The 22490-nt window shown below is 34.7% G+C and overlaps 1 protein-coding gene across 6 annotated transcripts in view; it reads right to left on the bottom strand.

Annotated features, from left to right (window-relative positions):
* The window catches only part of Lasp (LIM and SH3 domain protein Lasp), a 287808-nt gene that overhangs the window by 28629 nt on the left and 236689 nt on the right, over window positions 1-22490 (bottom strand). For all 6 annotated transcript variants that reach the window (XM_090405601.1, XM_090405599.1, XM_090405596.1 and 3 more), the window contains one exon: window positions 14532-14572. In XM_090405601.1, coding sequence (XP_090261727.1) covers window positions 14532-14572 — 41 coding nt within the window. The remainder of the gene's footprint in view (window positions 1-14531; window positions 14573-22490) is intronic.

The raw sequence follows: 22490 nt of genomic DNA on the forward strand, positions 1-22490 counted from the left end.
AGGCAAAATTTATAGGACAGTAGTGAGGCCAGCTATGACATATGCTATAGAAACTGTGGCCCTGAGGAAAAATAACATCAGCAGGATGGAAGTAGCAGAGATGAGAATGCTTAAGTGGATGTGCGGTGTGACCAGAAAGGATCGTCTGAGAAATGACTATGTCAGGGGAACAGTGAAAGTTACGAACTTAGGAGCGAAAATACAGGAGGCAAGGTTGAGATGGTTTGGTCATGTGATGAGGAGGGAGGACGAATATGTGGGAAGAAGGGTCATGCAGATGGATGTGCAAGGAAGGCGGAAGCGTGGGCGGCCAAAGAAGAGATGGAGGAAGCTGGTAGAAGAGGACTTGAAGATGAAGAACTTGGATGTGGTGACAGCCCAAGACAGGAAGGTGTGGAGGAGACTCATTACAAACAGTGACCCCACTTAAGTGGGAGAAGCAGAAGAAGAAGATTAAGTTCACAATTAGATTTAATGGAATAAAATACATCACACAGAAATAATTAAAGGTTTAATAATTCTAGTGTTTCATTTGTCACAGAGACATCAAGAATACAATATTAAAATTGTAATAACACACAAAAAATCAGTCAAACAAGTTAAACTAGAAGACTAAAGTCCTATAATGGGTGCTGTTGGATAGGAGGTGTAAGAATTAATGTTTCCCAAATCTTGGGGCGTTTAAACTTACAGGATGCCTCTCATAGAACATTAGGCTTCTAATGCAACTTCTTCCACTTATTTTGTGTGCACTATTATAATTTTAATACTGTATACTGTTGTCAGTGAGAGACAAATTATAAGAACTGCATATTTAAGTATTTCTTTGTGCTGTATTTGTTCCAATAAACCTAATTATGAGTGTAAACCAGTGCTTAAGCCTTACACGTCTTTCAACATTATCATATGGAGTATAAGACACACACACAAAAAAAGAGAGAGAGAGAAACTCCATTATGGTTCACCTAAGGATGCTGATTTATAATAACACAGTCCAACATAATTTTTGCTGACTTTTATATGAGACTTGTTTTTTACTAATTTGGGTGCGCTGATTTCAAATATCAAACCCATTTTTCTCTATCACGTCAGGTTTTTACTCTATGGCATTTTCTTTTTGCTAATTTGTAAGTTTTTGATAGTTTTAAGGAGGCAGTACTATTTAGAGGATCAAAAAAATCGATTTTTTAATATTATTTTCTGAAAGTATGTACTTTTAAAAATCTGTTCCTAACTTTTTATCAAGAAATTCGAAAAATTCCCTTAGATATAGCCTATTATTCAAAGCGGTGCACAGATCAGAATCTGAGCACTCACCGCTCTCGCTTGTTAGTAAACGAATAAATGCGTAAGAACCTGCAATGGCACGTACTGGTGCTTTGAATGCGAGAGAGGCCGATAATTAGATACATAACTACTTAACAATATTCATTAAAAATTACAAGAATATTTATAAAAAAATAACAATTTTACTTACACATGAGTTTCAGGGAATAAATTTTTGTTTGTAGCAATTTCTGCTGTGTGTTCTGTTTTGGAAATCCCTTTGAATACTCCAACAGTAGTCAGCCATCATGTGAGAATCCCATCTTCCTTGGTACCGATCTTCCATAGTTTTTAAGTCTGGATGAAATCTTTCACCTTGTTCATCACTTACAGCACCTAAATTCTCGGGAAATCTATCAAGATGACTGTATAGGAAATGAAGCTTTATGCTCATGTTGCAACCTAGGCGGTGGAAATTTTCAAGCATTGTTTCCACTAGATCTTTGTAATTGCACGCTTTTTTGTTTCCAAGAAAATTATTCGCGACCATCGTAAATGAAGTCCAGGCCTCTTTCTCGATTTCATTCATAGAGTTGATGAAATTTGGGTCTCTCATTAAAGTTCTAATTTGCAAATACACTGGCTTTAATTTTTTCATAACTAAGTCGTGGAAATTTTTCACATATGTATTGGAAACAGTCACCTTGTAAATCTAAAGCTTTAACATACTGCTTCATAAGACCTAGTTTGATGTGTGTAGAGGTGGAAAAATGATTTTTTCTCTGTCGATTAAAGGTTGATTTATAACATTCTGTTTTCCAACATTTAAGGATATTCTAAAAGGCCAATGTTTCTGACTCCAGTGTTGGTCTCTAGCTCGACTATCCCAGAAGCATAGAAAACACGGAAACTTTGTATATCCTCTTTGAAAGCCAAGTAAAAAGTTCACCATTTTAAGATCCACACAGATGCTTCAGTTATGGTCTGTATATTTTAATAACTTCAGAACCTTTTTAATGTCCTCATATGTTTCCTTTAAGTGGACTGAATAGCCAATAGGAATTGAGCCATATACATTCCCATTGTGTAGTAAGACACACTTGAGACTTCTGCTTGAACTGTCGATAAATAAACGCCACTCGTTTGGATGATATTGTACAACACTCATTTCAGTTAGTAAACTAAACCTGACACATTGTTACAGTAAACAAACCCACACTCTTGTTTGAAATATTGTACAAGATTACTTTCCCTGCTACGATAAAAAGTTATCTTCGTATCTTGCTCCAGTAAGTTTTTCTCATTTAATCTTGAAGCTAACAATTCCGATGATTCCTTTGATAGGCCCAAATCTCTTACTAAGTCATTCAATTCCGCTTGAGTAAAATGTTGTGGTCCAGAACTAGAAATTAAATTTACATTGTCTAAATCAACATCCAGGTCTTGCTCCTCAAGAACATTGGCATATCCCGATCATGCTCGTTCTCAAGTAAAGGAAGTCCTTTATAAATTGGCACGGCTATTTCATTGGAATGAGCAACTGGCCGAATTGCTGAGTCGAGATTTGGATACACAATTTTTTTCTTATTCTTCTTATTATAACCAGAAGTCTGAACTAAACAAAAATAGCAATCATCCATGTGATTTTTCGGTTCATGGCAAAAGCTAATTTTTGGCGTTTCCCTTGCTCCACTGTCGTAAATTTTCTACACATGAATTACACACTTTATTTGGAGCCCATGAATGGTCCTGATCTGCAAGTTTTACGTCAAAGTATGCAAAGTACACTTTCTTAACAAAATCAGCGATATTTGTCCTTTGACTGGGAACAGTAAAGCTGCCACAAATGTAGCAGAAGGAAACTACACTACTGACACATTTTTGAGTAGTAGACATGATGTATTTTCTTCACTGCCGACTAACATGCAATTAACAAGACAAAAAAAAACCAGAAACTTTATTGAAACGTTATAAGAGCTCATCATACTTTCACGATCGATTAACGATTGACTGATTTCGATCGTTCTTTGTCCACTATGATGCATATAGCATTCATTTGTTTTAGGCAGTTGTCATCGCCTACTTTTCATCACCTAAATGTATTAGGTCAGTTATCGGCTTCTCTCGCATTCAAAGCGCCAGTATGTGCCATTGCAGGTTCTTAAGCATTTATTCGTAATATATAATAGGCTATATATTTGGGAATTTTTCAAATTTCTTGATAAAAAGTTAGGAACAGATTTTTAAAAGTACATACTTTCAGAAAATAATATTAAAAAATCGATTTTTTTGATCCTCTAAATAGTACTGCCTCCTTAAAACTATCAAAAACTTACAAATTAGCAAAACGAAAATGCCATAGAGGAAAAACCTGACATGATAGAGAAAAATGGGTTTGATATTTGAAATCAGCACACCCAAATTAGTAAAAAACAAGTGTCAGATCATAATCAACAGAAAAAAAATTTTTTTGTTGGCCAGTGTAATTAATAAATAAAATGAAATATTCATATATCTACATACAGATATTTTTACTTTATTTAAACTGAAACCTGATATCATCATACAAATGGCACAGGAATTTCCCTATCTAGTTCCTGGCATTTTTGCAAGTATACTGGATTACTATTAAGAGAGACCCTGCAGAGAGTTGCTCAACTTTTAACAGTACCTGCTGTTAGTTTTTCTTGAATTCATCCTCATTACCTGCACTCACCACTTCCAAATGCAATCCATTCAAATCACCACTGAGTGAAAAATCTACATCTGCACCCCACTTTCTTGAATGCATTTATTATCAACTTACATGGATGTCATCTCACACTCTCCCCACCCTCCATGAAATGAAAAATTCTCTCTACTGATATCCTTTATGAAAATTTCAGAAGTTTGTCAGTCTTTATCATATTAATCATATAATCATATTTCTCTTCTGTGCTAGTGTCTGCAGTGCACAAATTATCTTCATAATCTGTATTCCACAATCCCAATATCATCTTGGACACTTCTTTGCATTCTCGCCTGAAAACCAGATCTGCATCTACTAAAACTGCAAGATCCCTAAAGCCTGATCAGTTTCTTCTATCATAATTTTCCCAATATGACACTGATTATCTCATTACACTGAAGTGCATAACTTGGAATTTACTAACATTGAACTGACAACAATTGTCATGTCTGCAATTCCATCCTATTCAAATCATTTTGCAAGTACAGCATATCAATCACATTCCTGATCATCCTGCCTATCTTTGCATCATCAGCAAACAGCTGTGCCTATCAAATCTCAATGTCATTAAACCAAGAACCGGTTTACTTAAAGCTTGCAGACTCTTATTCCTCATACACTACTTTTTTGTTATCTACCAGTCATCCTATTACCAATAATAATAGCTTAGAATGCAATCCAATACCTACCAATATATACAACAAAGTTTCATGCAGCATCCTGTCACAAGCCTCAGCGAAGTTCAAAAGTATCATGGTATGTGTAGCTTAGACATTTAAAGTATAAGGGAGGATATACCATGATACTTTTGATAATGGAAAGATGGGTTGCTGTAAAATCAGATTTAATATAAGAATGCATGCAATCATCACTGTTATTCATGTATATTAATCATACTATGAAGAAGAGTGGCATTAAACCTGATATCAAAATCTGAAATACTTGAATCAGCTTTTAATTTATGCAGATTATATTACATAAAACCTGCCCTCCAACCAACACGTTGCAGGGTTCGGATCCCACCAGTCATGGCTGTCTGTGATTGTGTTTAGGTGGGAGATGCATTTCAGTGCCCGGTGGAAGATCATCACCCTGCTTATTGGAGGCCTGAAGCTGCTTGAAAAGTTCCATGTTTGGTCTATAGAGCAGGATTTCTGGATTAAAAAACAATTTAAAAATACAATATATACAGTAGTATCTCGCTAATCCAAACCTCTTTAGTCCGAACCCTCCAGTAATCCGAATTGTGGTTTGAAAGGAAAAAAAAAAGTTTTATTTATTACGTATTATTATTTTGTGTACAATTCTTTTTATTTAATAATCATTATTTTAACTATTATTATTTATTTTATTATTATTACAGTACAGTATTTTTTTTCATACTGTCGATTGTACGGTCATACTGTAGGCCTATTTTTTCATGATGCTCGACAGCGGTGTACTTTGTACTTTGAAGTGGCCTTCTAGAATTTATGAAGATAACTACGGTGATACACAAAAAGCAGAAATTCAAAACGTGCATAATTTGGTTAGAATTATAAATCCAAATGTTGAAATTTCACAAACAGATGTTATGGAATGGATCAGAGGTAGAACCGAAAGTGAATTCGAAATCAAATCAGATGCTGAAATTGTAAACATGACGCTACAGAATGAATTAGCAGACAATGATGACGATAAAGAATTCGAAGAAAAAAAAGTAAAACATGAAGAAGCAGTTGACATTTTTAATATGTGTATAGTAAGCAGAATGATACACCATTCCACAAAATTTTATTGCTAATGCAGCTCTGAGAAGAAGCATTTGAAAAAAAGTTTAGCTTCCAAGAAGCAAAAGAAAATCAGTAACTTTGTGTTATTTTGTGAAACATTTTTTTTGTGTGTGTTATTTACAAGAAAGTGATTTTTTTTTTTTTTTTTTTTTTTTTTTTTTTTACGCAAATTAAGTTATGTACTGAACTATGCAATTTTATGAAATCAGAATCCTCGACAATCCAGGTACATACAAACTAATTTTTTTATTAAAATAAACTTGTGTACTGTATATTTTTTAAGTTTCATATTACAGGACAGTAGCATTTTTTCTATCAGTTAATTCATTTATTTACAGAATTAAATTGATGTATCATTAGAATCTGATTATTTTTGTCTTAAATGCTAGTTATTGTTGCCTCTTGGGGGAAAATTCGCTAATCCGAACGAGCTCGGTTTTTATTAGTTTGGATTAGCGAGATACCACTGTATATATATATATATATATATATATATATATATAAAAACTGTGCCTATGCATGGTGCAATGTACTATAGGTTTACTAATAACTCTTCTTGGGTGGAAAGCACATAAAGTGTTCAAATTTATCTGAACTAAAGCATTGCTATATAAAGCATGAAAACCAGCAATGGAAAGAAAAATTATGAAAACACACAGGTACGTGGAAAACCACTGCATTTTTAATTGAAAAGCCATAGCACAAGTAAAACATTTCAGTTATTTGAGCATAATTTTTTTTATTGACGATGGCAAATTAAATACGAATATAAATAACAGAATATACAAAGCTGATATGCTGGTAGCAATTGCATAAATATATATGGAGTGAGAAACAAATTAGCCAAAACACAACTAACAGCATACAAGATTGTGAGTGTTGAAACTAATTTTCACTTGTGGATCTAATAGTTGCCGTGAAAATAAAAAGATGAACACTAACATGAGTCTTCTAAGGCAGCGCTTCCCAGACTGTGGGCCGTGGCCCCCTTGGGAGCCATTAGTTTTACTCGGGGGGGGCATGAAATAATGAAAACAAATTTAAAATGTTTTAAGACTAAGTGTGCCATGTTAAATGTACAAGATGCTAAAATTGTAATATTTGCAATATTTGTTGTGTATGTTTTGTATTGAACATAAATACAATAAATATTATAATAATATGTGTCTTTATTATGATTTTTTTTCGATGCAGGCCGTGAAATATTTTAATTTTTCCAAGGGGGGCCCTTTACATCCATGAGTTTGGGAAGCACTGTTCTAAGGGGTGAGGGGAAATCAGGCTAAACAGGCATCATTGGAAGAATCATATCCAAAATGTCAAAAAGGACATTGTTAGAATTCTAAATGCAAGAGCAGAGCTAATTTAAGTAGTATGATCACTTGAAGAGATAAGACAAACAAAAATCACTATTAATTTCCTGTATGTATTTCCAAGGGATGTTCAGGTTACTATGACAGCACTATATGATTAAGTTTACAGTATTATTAATCTCCTATCAACAATTTTCCTCTAAATCAATCTATTACTTGTGAGCACTCCAATATTGTCATATCTAACATTTCGTGCATCTAAGGCACTTCTGACCGAATCAATCCACCTAGATCTTAGTCAACTTCTGGGTCTCTTTCTTGCCATCTTGGCATCAAACGCCTGTTTTGCTAACCTTTCCTCATCCATTCTATTTAATTGGCCATACCACCTTAGATTAGCTCTGCTAACACATTCTTGAATGCTAATAGTATCAAGTTCAATTTTTAATGATTCTGCCACTGATGCCATCACAGTTCGCTCCCCTAATTATTCTCAGAACCTTTAATATCCATGGTCTGTAGTCTTTGATCAAGTGCTTTATTTCTAATCCAACTCTCAAATCCATAACTTAAAACTGGTTTCAACACTGTCTTGTATACTGCTAATTTGGTGTTTTGGCTATTTAGGCACAGTTTTCACTAAAAATTGTGATCTACAAAAACTTAATAACAGATCCTTATCATATTCCTACATCTCAGCTATTTATCTTAAAGTGAAAACTTGATCTTGACAACCTCTATTTGGTCTGAACCCAGATTGTTCATCTCCAAGCTTCTCTTCCACAATCTTATTTGGAACACTTAGTAGAGAAATTCCTCTATAATTCTCACATTCAGTTTTATTCTCTTTTTTTAGAGATGGGCATTACGAGAGCTCTACTCCAAGCATTGGGAATTTGACCTTCTGACTAGGCCCTCTGAATTACGCAGTGTAGCCACTGCATAACTGTTATACCTCCATACTTAAGCATTTCTCATTGAATATCATCTACTCCAAGCTGCTTTTCCACATTTCAAGTTTTTGATGGCTTTTTCTATCCCAAGTATTGATATACACTTCTCTTTGCATTCCTCTTGAAAATTTTCTAGTATGGTTCTGTCACTGCTTAGTTTCCTTAACAGTCTTTCAAAGTAATTACTCTGGACATGTAGGATATCCTTATTTTCAGTTTTCGTGTCACCGTTATCATCTTTGATTCCCTTTACAGTACTCTTTCAAATCATGGTGTTCTTATTTTTTTATTTCACATAACTCCCTAGATGAATCAATCAATGTATTCTTCAGAGTTTGCCACTGAGGCTCCAAGGTTTGATTCATGTTTTCTATTTGTTTCATTTTTTCTTCAGTAATGTTTGTGTAGTCGAGTCTACAATTTACTTGTAAAAGCTGCTCAACTTTAATTCTTTTTAAAACTTCCTTAGATACTGTTCTTTTCAATGTGATATCCATTTTTATTCTGCTTAGTACTAAGTAATGGTTACTTCCAATTTCAAATCCTCTGTACACTCTTGTATCCTGAACAAGCATGAAGGCATCAACAACAATGTAGTCAATGAGGCTTTTCTTATTTCTTGTCTTTTCTCCATGTGAACTTGTGCACATCTTTATGTTGAAACATGGTATTAGTAATGACTAATCTGTATCCTAAGCAGAAATCCAGTAAATAGTTACCATTATTATTATTAGCTTTGTCCTTTTCTCCAAATTTTCCCTAAGTGTTCCTATGTGCCTAGTGGGATTTATTTTCTACTCTGCTGTTCAGATCTCCAAAAAGGACCACTTTTTCCCATTTTCTTTATGTCAGCTGCCTGTTCTAATGACTCAAAAAATTCCTAAATTTCTTCCCTGGAAGAACCTTCTGTGGGACAACAGGCACAAGTAAGTTTGATTGTCCATGTCCCCATTTTGAAGTTTGCACACATAACTACTTGAAACTGCCTTCCAATCAAAGTTTATCTTCGTGTTTGGTGTTGAATGCTATCATTACTCCTTCCTTTCCTTGATCATTATTGCCTGAAAATAACATCTTATACTTAGTATTTAGTAAGACCTCACCTGTTTTTGTCTTCTTTGTCTCAGTAATGTCAATTATGTCCACGTGGCACTTTTCCCGATTCTTCTACAAGTTCAATTTCCTTTCAATTAATACTCCTTATATTCATGGTCCCTATCCTCAGTTCTTCTTCTTCTAGATGTTGTGCTAGAGCCTGTTCCATTAGTCAACTTTTCACTGTTCACCCTGGTGTACACAGTGTTTTCTGAAGTAAACAGTGGGGGCCTTGTTTAACAGGGCGATGCCCCTGTTAAACATGCCAACATGAAAGCTCATGTTGTACCATCATATGCTTTAGTGGTTTAAGCCAATAGAGCATATAATTTGGTCAGCCAAGTCCCAAATGGTCAGCCCATCATCATTTGTTCAGCCCAGTAGATACCTACTAACAGGGCACACCATGAAGGTGACGATTGTACATTAGGTCAGAAGTCCTAGTTGGTTCTCTGCATTCTGAAAGGCAATGTGGAGGTTTCCTCCCAGGTATTTGCTTTGACCCTTAAGCACCCTGGCAAACAAAACAATATTAATGAATTCGTATTTATTTAAATTTCTTTGAATTCTAATAGTTGTAGATGAAGTTATCCTCCTAAAATTAATAGCATATATTGTCACATGTGCTTGCATTTTAAGTGTTCTCTTTCCATGTACTAACAATAGCTAAGTAACCTACTGAAAATTCTGCTTGAAGCCATTTTTACTAACCCTGGAATCACCACATCACATGATCACCTGGCTCCTATTTTCAAGGATGGCTCTGATAACATTGTGCATGGTATCACATTATTTTTTTTTTATTATTTTTTTTTATTTTTAAACGAAGATAGCGTCCCAAAGCAGACAGAAGCTTGAAAATTAGTTCCTTCTAATCCTAAGAGATGGCACTATCAGCCTACTCAATTCAAATGCTTTCACAAACTAAATTAAATAAGTATTACACATTGAAAGGTCAAATCAAGTAAACGCGATCGTAGCAAGGTCGACATCTTTTCCCGCGCTCGAGCTAACTCGACCGTAGTAGCAGTTAAAGGGTTAAAATGAGGCAGTATTTTAATGAGTCCCTAGAGCTCAAAAACATATCTATTTCCACTGTGCAAAAAAGACTTCATGAAGGTGGTCTTGTAAGCTAGGTGACCAGTAGTCTGTGTGTCTGTATCCCCAGACCACAGAAGAAAATGTTTGAAATAGTCCAGGCCCAATGTCAACAAGACCCAAGACAAATAAAAATTGGTATTTATAAATTAAAGATGTCAACAAATTATCAAAGCTTGCACATGAAGCTTTGATACTGCTGGGCTACCTATATATAAAAGTTAATGACTTCACATCAATTGCCTTAGTATCCTATAATGCAAGGCAAATATCCTTAAAGACATATATTATGCTATGCATTATAAGGATAAAGGATGAAACCAAGAATATAATTCCTTGGCATCTTAAATTTATAGTACAGCCAAGTGAAAAAACTTGGATTGTTTTTTTTTTTATATATATATTTTTTATTTATTTATTTATTATATATACAGACAAGTTCTGATTTTCTCTACTAAGTGATATCTAGCATACTGTGATCTGGAGAAAACCAGAGACATTTTATCCCTCTAATATCCTTAAAAGGAACACTTATGACGGAGGTAGTGTGATGGTTTGGCGAGGCATCTTGTTGGGTGGATGCAACTTAGAGATAAGGTCCTGGACCCTTGTGTTTATCTGTATGCAGATGCAAAAGTGGAGACGTTTATCCTATGAGGCGATAACATTGATCCTCATCAACTAAACTCATGGATTAATATCTTCAAGAAGAGACCAATGTATTGTATAGCTGGCAAGTCAGGTCTATTGACCTTAATCCTATTGAACATGTCAAACTAGAGCAGATAGGGTTGGATATTAGATTAGTGCATTGGATTGGAGACTTATCTGATAGACATCAGCAAGTTATGTATGAGGGAGCAATATCCAGGAAAAGGAAAGTCACTAGTTGTGTGTCTCAGGAGTCTGTTTTAAGGCCATTACTGTTTAACTTGTATATTAATGTATTAGCGAAGATATGGATGGCGATGTTCAGTTATTTGCAGATGATGCAAAGTTGGGACAAGCCATGAAGAGTAGAGAAGATGTTGGGGCCTTACAAGAAGACTTGAATAAACTGAGTGACTGGGCACGGGAATGCGAGTTTAATGCTACAAAATGTAAGGTTTTAAAATTTGGGGAAAAAGATGGGATGCAGAATTTATGCTTGGTGAGGATATACTGTCGGAAGTGGAGGAAATAAGAGATCTTGGGGTTATAGCGGATAAGGATCTTTATCCACTATAACCCCAATTTAGGGTACACATTGCCAAAATTGTTGTTATAAAGCCAACACAAAGACTTCTGGGAATGATGTGGAGGACACTGACTTGTAGAAATAGGGAGATTCTTGTTCCATTGAATAAGGCTTTGATTAGGCCACACATGGACTACTGTGCCCAGATTTGGTCACGTGGTTTTCAGAAGGACGAAGAGATATTGGAAAGGGTCCAAAGGAGACTGGCTAAGGTAGTTTCTAACATCTGGAATGTCGAATATGAGGAAAGATTGAGAAGATGCAATTTGTAGTCTGGTGGACAGGCAGAAGAGATATGATAGAGACCTACAAGGTAGCAAGGGGTTGGGGTTGTTATAGAATCAATGTTGGAGAGGTTATAGAGAAAACAGTGGGAGATCAGGGGAGAACCAGAGGTATGGAAACTGTATAAACAGGGTGTGAACAGGTTTTTTTTGCATGCAGAGTTGTGAATGATTGGAGTGCCTTGCCTGAGAGTGTTGTGTCTGCAGAGAATATGAGTGTGTTTAAAGCTGTGTGTATGATAAAAGGACCTCCCAGGTGAGTCTTTGATTCCATGGGGTCTTGGGTAATAATAATAAAATCAGCTGAACAACGTCGTACTAAAACTAGGAAGAATTAAGGTTAAAAATGTTAGCGAAAAAAGCTCAAAACTGAGAAAGGAGTAATGCAATATGAATCAGATGATAAAGGTGGCAAAAACTAACAATTAAGTATAACCTGGATATCTGGAATGTTTTAATTTTTTTTTTTTTTTTAATGTAAATCACACTCATATAAATCACAATGAGTGTAAATCAATCTAGAAATCCTGCTCAACCAAACATGGATCTTTTTCAAGTCATTTCAGGCATTCGATGAGCAATATGGTGGTTTCACGCCAAGCAACAAAATTTATCTACAACCTAAATACATCTGCTGTACCCACATTTGGAATTTGGCCCATAATCTGGTGGTTGAAAAGTGGAATTGCTAACCACTATGGCAACCAGAGTGGCAACTTTTCAAATCTGAATGAATATTATAAGACACAGTAGTAGAACAGTGGGGAAAAAATAATCAAGAAGAAATTATTCAGGAGTAATATCATCATCAAGCATCATCAAGTCTTTCCGTGCCTACTGGCACATAAGGCTGCAATGCTGGTTTTCCATCTGCCCCTGTCCCTCACAGCTGCTCTTGCTTCTGCCAAACTCTCCCATCTTGCCTCCTTCCATCATTCTTCTCCAAGTTAATTTGGACGACCTCTAGAGCCTTCTGGAGCCCAACTCAGTGCTACTTGGAGAATTCTGTTTATCCCCATTCGAAGAACATGTCTGGTCCATTTCCATCTTCTTAGGTGAATCTATTCATCTATTGACTTGGAGAAGGTTTTCTTTAAAAGTTTCTCATTAGTAACTGTATTTGGCCAGAATATTTTTAAAATTCTTCTTAACAGGAGTAATATACTGCAGGTATAAAACTGTCAGAAATATAACACATACATATGCAGCTTGAGTAGATAATTGACAAGAAATGCTACACTACATAATTTATAAGACTGCCAAGTGAAATTCCACATGAGTGAGATATAGTTCTTGTAGTATTTATCATGTGACATCTCCAGGGAGTCCAAAGACTCATCGAGGGAAGGCACCTACTCTAAAATGGTCTCCACCATTCAATCTACCAATGCCATATACTGCCACTAGTCTTTCCACAGACAATATCAACACATCCATGTCCATGGTGGGATTCAAACTCGCAGCCTTTTGGCTGGAGAGCGGATATGCTAACCACTCAGCCAACCAGGCTGAGTGGTTAGCATATCTGCTCTATTAATTTGGATAAATAAATTTGCATAAATTATTCAATATTCCAAGTAAAATTTATGCAAGCATACTTAAGAAGAGGAAAATAAGTTATAAAAAAAGAAAGCTGGGAAGAACTAGCCAAGTTCAAGACAAAATAGGAGTTTGTCAGGACCACACTAAACACAAACAGTGGAGAAACCATAGGAAAATAAAGATCTGTATTTAAACCTTGGTGGATTTAAAATATGCATAATAAGATATAAAGGGAGAAGCTCTTCAACACACTGTAACTGTATGAAGTATATGAAACATTACAAAGAAAATCAAGTGGTTAAGAATTTTTTAAAAAACGTATTCTCAATAATTAAAAAATTATGAGCCTCCATAGCTCTATTGCTTGTCCTCAGGATGCAGCAGAGGAGTGACATGCTGGCTGCATTAATAATCTGCTGTGACCCACAATCAGGTGATTACCTGTCCTGAGAGACGAATGCATTGAAGAAAAGAATTAAAAAAAAATAATAAGAATAAAAAAACAGATATAATAAAGACAACCAAAAATACTCAACACAAGAACAATTTCAACAAAGCCATCTCTTTCTCATCCCCTAAATGCTAGTAAAAATTTAGAAGAATACCAAATTTAGTGTACTTGCAACCTTCTGAAGATGGGTGAAATGGTGCAAAGTGGATATTAGAAGAACAATCATATCAATTTAACCCACCATGGGAAAACAGGCCTTTCAGTTATGTTCTGCAAACATTCAATTTCTAAGATTTGGTCAACGCATAGAGTACCAAAACGATCACTATCGTGTGAAAAAACAGTTATTTCATAAATGAGGTATAAATCATACTGTTCTTAGAAGCAACTGAAGTCCTACAAAACCCTACAAAATGAATGCATTGAAGAAGAGAATTTTTTAAAAAAATAAGAATAAAGAAACATAATAAAGAGAAATGAAAATACTTTACACACAGCACACCTGAACAATTTCAACAAGGCCATCTCTTTCTCATCCCTCTACACAGCATTCAAGTACTAGTCTTTAATAACTTTTGAGGAACTGCTTTAACTTCCTGTTACCCCCAAAATAATCTGTAATTAATAACACCAAGACTTTCACCTCTAGAATAAAACAAATCACTGTTGTTTAGATCATTATTTATTTATTTGTTTATTTTAATGTCTTGAGTGTCTTGTTAATGTTTAATTTAATACTTAAAAGTTCTTAAACACACCTAACCACAAAATATACATATATAGAAGACTTACCCCTGTTGCTTTAGGTATTGAAAGAGGAACAGCATCTCCACCTGGAGAAAAAAAAAATAGTAATATCAATAAATAACAAAATATAATAATTACATAAGTGGATATATATATAATACAATTTCAATATCTAATATACCTTACATTATTAGTCCTAGGAAATTTAAATTTTATCAAGTTATTAGTACCTCCTATGTCTGACTATGCTATTTTCTTAGAACATAAAAATGTTTTTATTATAGTATCACTTTATATAGCAAAGCTAATTCCATTTAATCTTACTAAAACATAAAACTTACTGATTCAAAAAATCAATTTTAATAAAGAAATTATCTTAAAAGCATTATTTGCTTATGAGCTTTAGTTTTTAATAATGATTATTTTATTAAAAGTCTGATTAAAATTCATCTTTTAACAAGTTCCAATGTACAAATTGTGTGTACTGGAAGAACATACTATCAGGCTGATAGCTAACCTGTACAGGGAGATGGATGTGAGACTTGGAACCTAAAGAAGTCAGATAAGAAAACGATAGCTACTTTTGAGATGTGGTGTTAAAGAAGGCTGTTGAAGATACCACAGTAAGAACAGGTGTTAGATTAACTGATTGGCTTCAGATTGGAAAGAGAGTTTTGGATTAGCACAAGACAGGAATTAGGATAGTGGTAGATTGATAAGTAATTTAAGTTATGATGATGCAGTACTCTATAATGACAAGAAAGAACTAGGACAAATTCTTGTCCAAGTTAATGAGATCAGTATGAACAGAGGATTTTAAGACTCTTTCCTAGCAAAACAAAGATTATGGTTCTCAAAGGAAATAAGGAAGGAAGCTCCTGAGAAACAATTATACATTAATGGAGAATGAATTCAAGTCAGCAAATTTGAGTCCCTGGGATTATTAATGTAAAAAATGGTGTTCAGAAAAATATTAAGTATGCTAAAACAACAGTCAGAGACTTGTTTAAATCTGGAAGGATGGATCTGTCTCCACTGGAACAAAGCTGAGGATTTTGGCTGCAGCTGTTTTTCCAACAGCAACTTATGGATGTGAGACTTGGAACCTAAAGAAGTCAGATAAGAAAAGGATAGCTACTTTTGAGATGTGATGTTACAGAAGGCTGTTGAGGATATCATATACTGAGAGGCAGACAAATGGATGGGTGTTAGAAAGGATCAGTAGAACTTTAAGGCTCCTTAACCTGGCATTAGTAAGGTGGGGTGTCACAGATCCCAAAGAGTTTAAAGTGACTAACTTTTTAACAATGCATGGCAGTGAGTCATGCCTCAGTATAGCTTCCCCCTCCTGTAACACGCTACTTGATGCCATAGACGACAGGCTGTTGCACGCAAGCAAGTTTAGTATGCAGAGGTGTAAAGTGTGCTGGGGTCCACCAGACCCCACCTTGCCATAAGTGTGACTATATTTACTTCCAAAACGTAAGTTGTTTTCATGTATATTCTACTAAAATATTATCGTTACTGCTCTGTCTTCTTTATTTTTACATACCAACTATAAGCAAATACGTTTTCGTAAATATTTAGAGGGTATTTTGAGAATAATATCTTTTATTTACCAGATGAGTTGCGAGTAGGAAGAACAGAGGTTACGTCAACTTATAGATGATGCTTTGTCAGACGAGGAGCCATTTAATGGAGAGGATGATAGCGAAATTGATTTAGAATTAGTCAGTAACCATGAGTCTGATACAGAACAAGACTGAGGAAGAATCCACAGAGAATCCACTAATATTGATTAAAAAGATATGGATTTCTATAATACACTACATTATTTGGGTGGATTTGTGGGACCCCACCTTATCACTTTTGTTACATTTTCCCATCTCAACAGCACCAGGTTAAGGATATTGACAGAAGAAAGTTGAAATACTTTGGACACAACGAAAGAATGGAAGGAAGACTTCTCAAAACAGTAATAGAAGGTCAAGTTCTGGGAAAAAGTGTAAGGGGTAGACCGTCAATGTGATGGATGGATAAGTGTGTCTGAAGTGTATATCTTCAGAGTTGAAGTCTGCAGAAAGACATACAACAGGACCACGTGGCAAGGACTAGTGTGGCACATCACTGAGAATCTGAGTGACCATACGGCATCTCTCTATGTCAAATAAATAGATGGGGAAAAAATTATAAAAGTGACAGATCATATACTGCTTACTAGAAAGATATGAGCTCTACTGCAATTGTTTGCATATTTGTGGTTTTTATTCTCATGAGCATGAACCATTAGAAGCCACTTAAACCTTTAATTAAAAGAAATATTTCAACGCAAATATACACTCTGGGACAGAGCATCTTAAATAGTGCAATCAATACTAAAACAACTCCAAGCAAATATTAACTATTTTACAAGTTTTCAATCACCTTCAGAACTTTTAATTTCAGTGCCTAGTATGAAGTAGTAATGTACATTTATTATCCACATTTTAATAAAATTAACGGTAATTTGTTTCTTATTGTTCATTTATATTGTTTATTATTTATTATAATATTATCTGAGACATCCAGTGTTAAATTGTGAATAAAATTATTTTGTATGTTTTAATTCTTCATTCACATTTAACATAATCCACCATGTTATAAGCAAGACTTGTAAATATCATTTGTTGTTAGTCTCTTACTTGTAAATTATTATTCATATAATTACTTGGAGTCTGTTTATTATTATTTAATTAATTAATCTAAAATATGTATTAGTACTGATAGGACTCCGTATTAAAATATCATTCAGTTTATTTTATTAATTCCTGTGTAAATGTAAGAAACTGTGTGTAAGTAAATTTAAATGTATATTATATGAACTGTCATATATTTTTTTTTTATTAACATTACTGAAAGAGAAAGCAATTTTATGTAATTCTTCTGAATGCATTTGATTGGCTGTTGTCAAGGAAACGGAGTTAATTTTAGATAGTACGTGCATGGAGCGTGAGCTATGGTATTCGAAGGGAGAAGGAGTTGATATGAGCTGGCTAGAACCGGATTTTGGTGGGAAGATTGAAGGTATTTTATTGGAAAACGAAAGAAAGAAGGGGAGAAGCATTCAGGACAGCAAGGAGTAAAGTAGCGGGTGGCAGCAAAGGGATTTGGATATGCTGCCACCCGCTACTTTACTCCTTGCTGTCCTGAATAAAGTAGCGGGTGGCAGCAAAGGGATTTGGATATGCTGTAAATAGAGTAGGAAGGAACCGGGAAATTCATAGGCAATTAGGAATATTTATATGGAATTCTAAAATTACGACGAATTCCAATTGTTTGGAGGAAGAATAGTGCAAGGCTGAATTTAATACATAGAAGAAAACAAGGAATAAGTAGATTACCTAAAACGAGTGCGTCAAGACTTGTGACGCTCTATGTTTAATATTTCAGTTATATAGTGAAGATTCCCTTTGAATAGTGTCACTTCAAAGTGATAGTTAACTTCAGTTTTAAGTGTGTCTATAGTGAATCCGATGTGCTAAGGATGTAACCCGGTAAGAGCAGTCCATTTTTTTTATATTTCAGCATGAAGAAATAAGATATATCAGGCGGAGCTAACTCTTAACATTAACTGTGGCATTCTACTAAAATTAGCCGAAGTATGCAGCTTTAGTGTTCCCCCCTTGAAGTGATAACTGCCTCATAATTGAATTAAGTGTTTGTTGACTAAGAGAGAATTAGAGAGTTCTACTATAAGAGTATTTACTGAAAAATTCTGTAACATTGAACTGTGTGAACCATTTTAATTATTCGGAAGAATGTAGAATTGACAGCTGGATGTCTGATGCCTAATGTTTTATGTTTGTTATGAATACCTGAATTAAGTTGATTTGCATTATCTTGTTTTCAAAGTTATACTTAATGTACATGTTATATAACCCTGCATTAAATGTTTTGTTTTATTGATTCTAATTTGGTGTTAGCCTAATTCTCCTTCATTGCACTGCTCATAAAAAAATATCGGACCATGCGGAAGCCTTAAATGATAATATTAACCTCGGCCTGTATAAAGTGAGATTGAAAAAGTTAATTGATGATTGATTCCTCTATATTATACAGACTAGTCTGAATATAGGGTGGCACAGGATAATAAATTTCTCTATATTCAGATCAGTATCATTCAGCATCTAACAAATAAAAACAGATAATTTAAATAAGAATAACGTTTCAACAAGATGGCGGATTCAAAGCCAAACTGTACGATCCAACACCAGGGAGTCATCGAGGATGGCCATATAGTCTCTTAAATTCTTGAGCCATTATCATTTGTGCACACACACACACTTCCAGGTAATCAAATCATCTAGTAAATGCTATTTATGAATCAGTAGCATTACTGATTACCCTGCCTATCTTCATCATTGTCAAACAATTGAACATCTGTCAGTCCTTTCTAATATCATTAATGTATAGATTGAATAATGGACCAAGACTTGATCCTTTTGATACACAATGTCACCTTAAATCTGACAGACTTACATTCACTGTATACTACATTTTGTTACCTGTGTGTCAACCGTCTGCTTATATAAGTCAATAGTTTATATTAGAATCCCATATTCTCTAATTTATACAACAGCCTTTCATGTAGTATTTTATCAAATGCCTTAGCAAAGTCTAACAGTATCATAATATATCCATTCCCTTTATCCAACTCAGCTATAACATTATAAAATGAGCAAATCACTAAAATCGTGGCCTTTTTTTAATTAACCCAATTAACCCTTGACATTCCATGCAAAGCATAGATAGTCAACCTGTTTCTTTAAACCAGTTTTTACTTACAGCATAATAAAGTTCTTTTGAATTATCTTTAGCCTGGACAGCTAATTCCTTTTTTGTACTCTGATTTAGTCTTATGTATACTCATACAGAGCACAGGCAAGAAAAGCTATATTTCATAACTTCTCTCATCTTTATTTTAAAGCTATTCCTTCCACACCATCTTATGGATTTCTTGCTTAATAAGGTTGCACATCCATTTCACCCACTCCATTTGTTCTCCCAACTCTGAGAACACATTCAGATACTGCATTATTTAATGTATATTTTCAAAGCTTCCCAAGCACCAATGTTATATTTCTCATTCAGTAACTATCAGCAAGTTTGTCCTACTTTAAACTTTATAGTTCAGCATGTAACCTATTCTAGTTTGCACATCCATAAGTTAGCTACTTCCCACATGTCAGTATGGAACAATCACTGTCACTGACTGGCAGCAAAACAATCCCATCCTTAATTGAGCACCTTCTGATGATTTTTGTTTCTTTTGTATGCTGCTTGAAGTTCTCATAACAGCTTAAATTTTTCTTCATTCTTATGAGTTTTTTCTGATACTAAAACTTACATTTGGATAATTTAAGTCACCCCATAATAATTATTCATTTAGTACCCATTCAGTGGTAATATGGTAATGCATTTCATCCCCAGGAACAGAACTACCAAGTCTGTAGCAATGTCTCACCCAGGACCACTGAAAGCAGGTGTGCAAGTTGTGCACTGCACAAAGGTGCCATAGAAGGGAGGCACAAAATGAAGTTTTAAAAATCAAGTTTCCATCCCAAACACCATCCACAAGTGCTGTATATCACAATTCAGAGAAAATGTACATATCACACAATCTGAAACCATCAGCACTTCTGACATTATCTGGTGAGCATATTGTTGCAGTTCTGGGAAGCTCAATCTAACAAGTACAAGATGAGCAGATACTCTGCTCATCTCGTACTTGCATGATTCTATGCAAGTACGAGATGAGTACTTGCATAGAAATTCTATGCAAGTACTATGCAAGTACGAGATGAGTTTCTATGCATACTTCTATGCAGATCTCTGCATTCTTCTATGCAGATATAAATCAATAACCATTCCATCTTTCTACTGCTTCTCTCAGTTAAAGCTTTGTGGTCATCTGAACACAATATTCGATTATTGAAATGCTGCATTGTTTGCGATAACATCTGCAACAGCTGTGTGAAGGATTTTGTTACTGTATACATGCAATGATCATAATTGGAGCTCTCTGCTGTTGTGGTATTTGTAAAAAGTAGTCTGGTTTTCAAGGACAGCAAGTAAAAAAAAATAAATAAATAAATAATACAAGATTTTTTTCATTTTGATAAATCTATTTTAACATTTACATTTGTTTAAAAACTTTTTGTACATTTGTATCAAAGAGGGAAAGGAGTAAAAAACTTATTGAATAAAGGCACCTTACATATCAGTGGCTGTATTGGTACCACCATATATTTTTCATCCTGTTAGTCTCCACTTATACCTTTAAACTTCCACTAAAGACACTACCATTACTGCTTTTGAGTTTCTACCCTAATTGGATCAAGCAATCTGATGATGACAAGTAGTATCACCCTCCTGTCATGTGTCTTCTGTCATTCCTAAAAGTACTACACCCTTTACACTCTTTCCCAATTACAATACCAGACTCTGATGGCCAGGTTTCACTAATTCCAACAATCTTAGGCCACAACATTTTGACCAAAGCAATAAACTCAATCCCTTTGTTCCTGATGCTCCTGGCATTTTTGGTTATGAATATAAGTAACCATGTGGCAATTATCTTAGATCTACAGTCTGCTTGGCCCAGATGGGCAACTTTCTCCTTTTCCTTCCCATATACACAGAAAGTCTGAACCCCTACTAAGTGTACATTTCCACTCCTTCACCAGATTAAGGTTGTATTCCTACAAATGTCTCTGTGACAGAAGAAATATTGGAATGATTAAACCTGTTTAATTATTTCTGTGTTGCATTTATTCCATTAATTATGAACATAACCATGCTTAAACATTCATATCATAATTATGCATACCATAGATGAACTTGCACACATTCTCACCATTCCTCCCATGATGATCTAGTTTCTTTGACTCTCTGCATTAAATCTCTCACCAAATTTTCTTCAGGCTTCTGATACCAAATCCATTTAAGTACAGGTCATCACTCTTAAACAAGTCTTTTCTATAATCAAACTCACTCCACACATCCAAACCCATCCATTTCTTCTACATAGCTGTGTATGTGTATATTGGATTACTTGCTATCAAACCCTTATCCTTAACTCTGAATTGTTGGATCTCAGTAATAAACAGCAAACTGTTTAATCAGCAAATTATATTTCACACAGAAGGGATTAAAGTACTTCAAATATACACCCCTGCATTGCAAAAGATCATTATCATGCTTTTCAAGGATTTAGGCCAGAGTGGGCTATTCCAGCCTTAAAAGTCATCATTGAATCTGTTTAGAGGATGTCCTCATTTTCTTTTTCGTAATGGTTTTGTAATTTAAGGCTTGTTTTGGTAATCTTCCTGTTTTCACTCTTTCACTGTGTTCCATCCATTTATGTTTATATTTTTTAATTTTATCTATTACTGATTTCTGGTTTAATTCTTTCATAATTTGTTTATTTCTTTTGTGATCAAACAGAGTAAACTTGGAAATTTTCTAAATATTGTGGACTGTAACATAACATAATATTATAGCATTTACTTGTCAGTAATGTTTAGAATTAAAAATGTAAATATTTTAGAACTACCGTCTCAGATATGATCTCTTATACACCCTCTGTCCAAAAAGAAACCAAACTTTTCGAAAATATAACCAGTGGCGCAACCTGTTGTATATTTTTGTTGTCAAAATAGGCAATCTTCATTAGTGTTGTGTCAACTGTTTATGACATTTGTTTCATTAGAAGCTGAGTTATAGTGCCAAGAGTGACAGTGTGTTTTGACGAATGGTCGGAAAATGAGTTTCAAACAGAGAGCTGCGATTGACTTTTGTGTTAAGCTTGGTAAAAGTTTCACCGAAACGCATCGAATGCTTCAAAAAGAATACGGTAATGACTGCTCATCCTGTACTGAAGTTTACGAGTGGTTTAAGCAATTTCAAAGTGGTTGTGAGATGCTTAAGGACGATGAAAAGTTGTGCCGTCCAAAAATTGGACTG

The sequence above is a fragment of the Typopeltis vanoorti genome, chromosome 15 (genome assembly GCF_054136105.1).
Source record: "Typopeltis vanoorti isolate ZY-2024b chromosome 15, IOZ_Tvanoo_1.0, whole genome shotgun sequence".
NCBI lineage: Eukaryota > Metazoa > Arthropoda > Arachnida > Uropygi > Thelyphonidae > Typopeltis > Typopeltis vanoorti.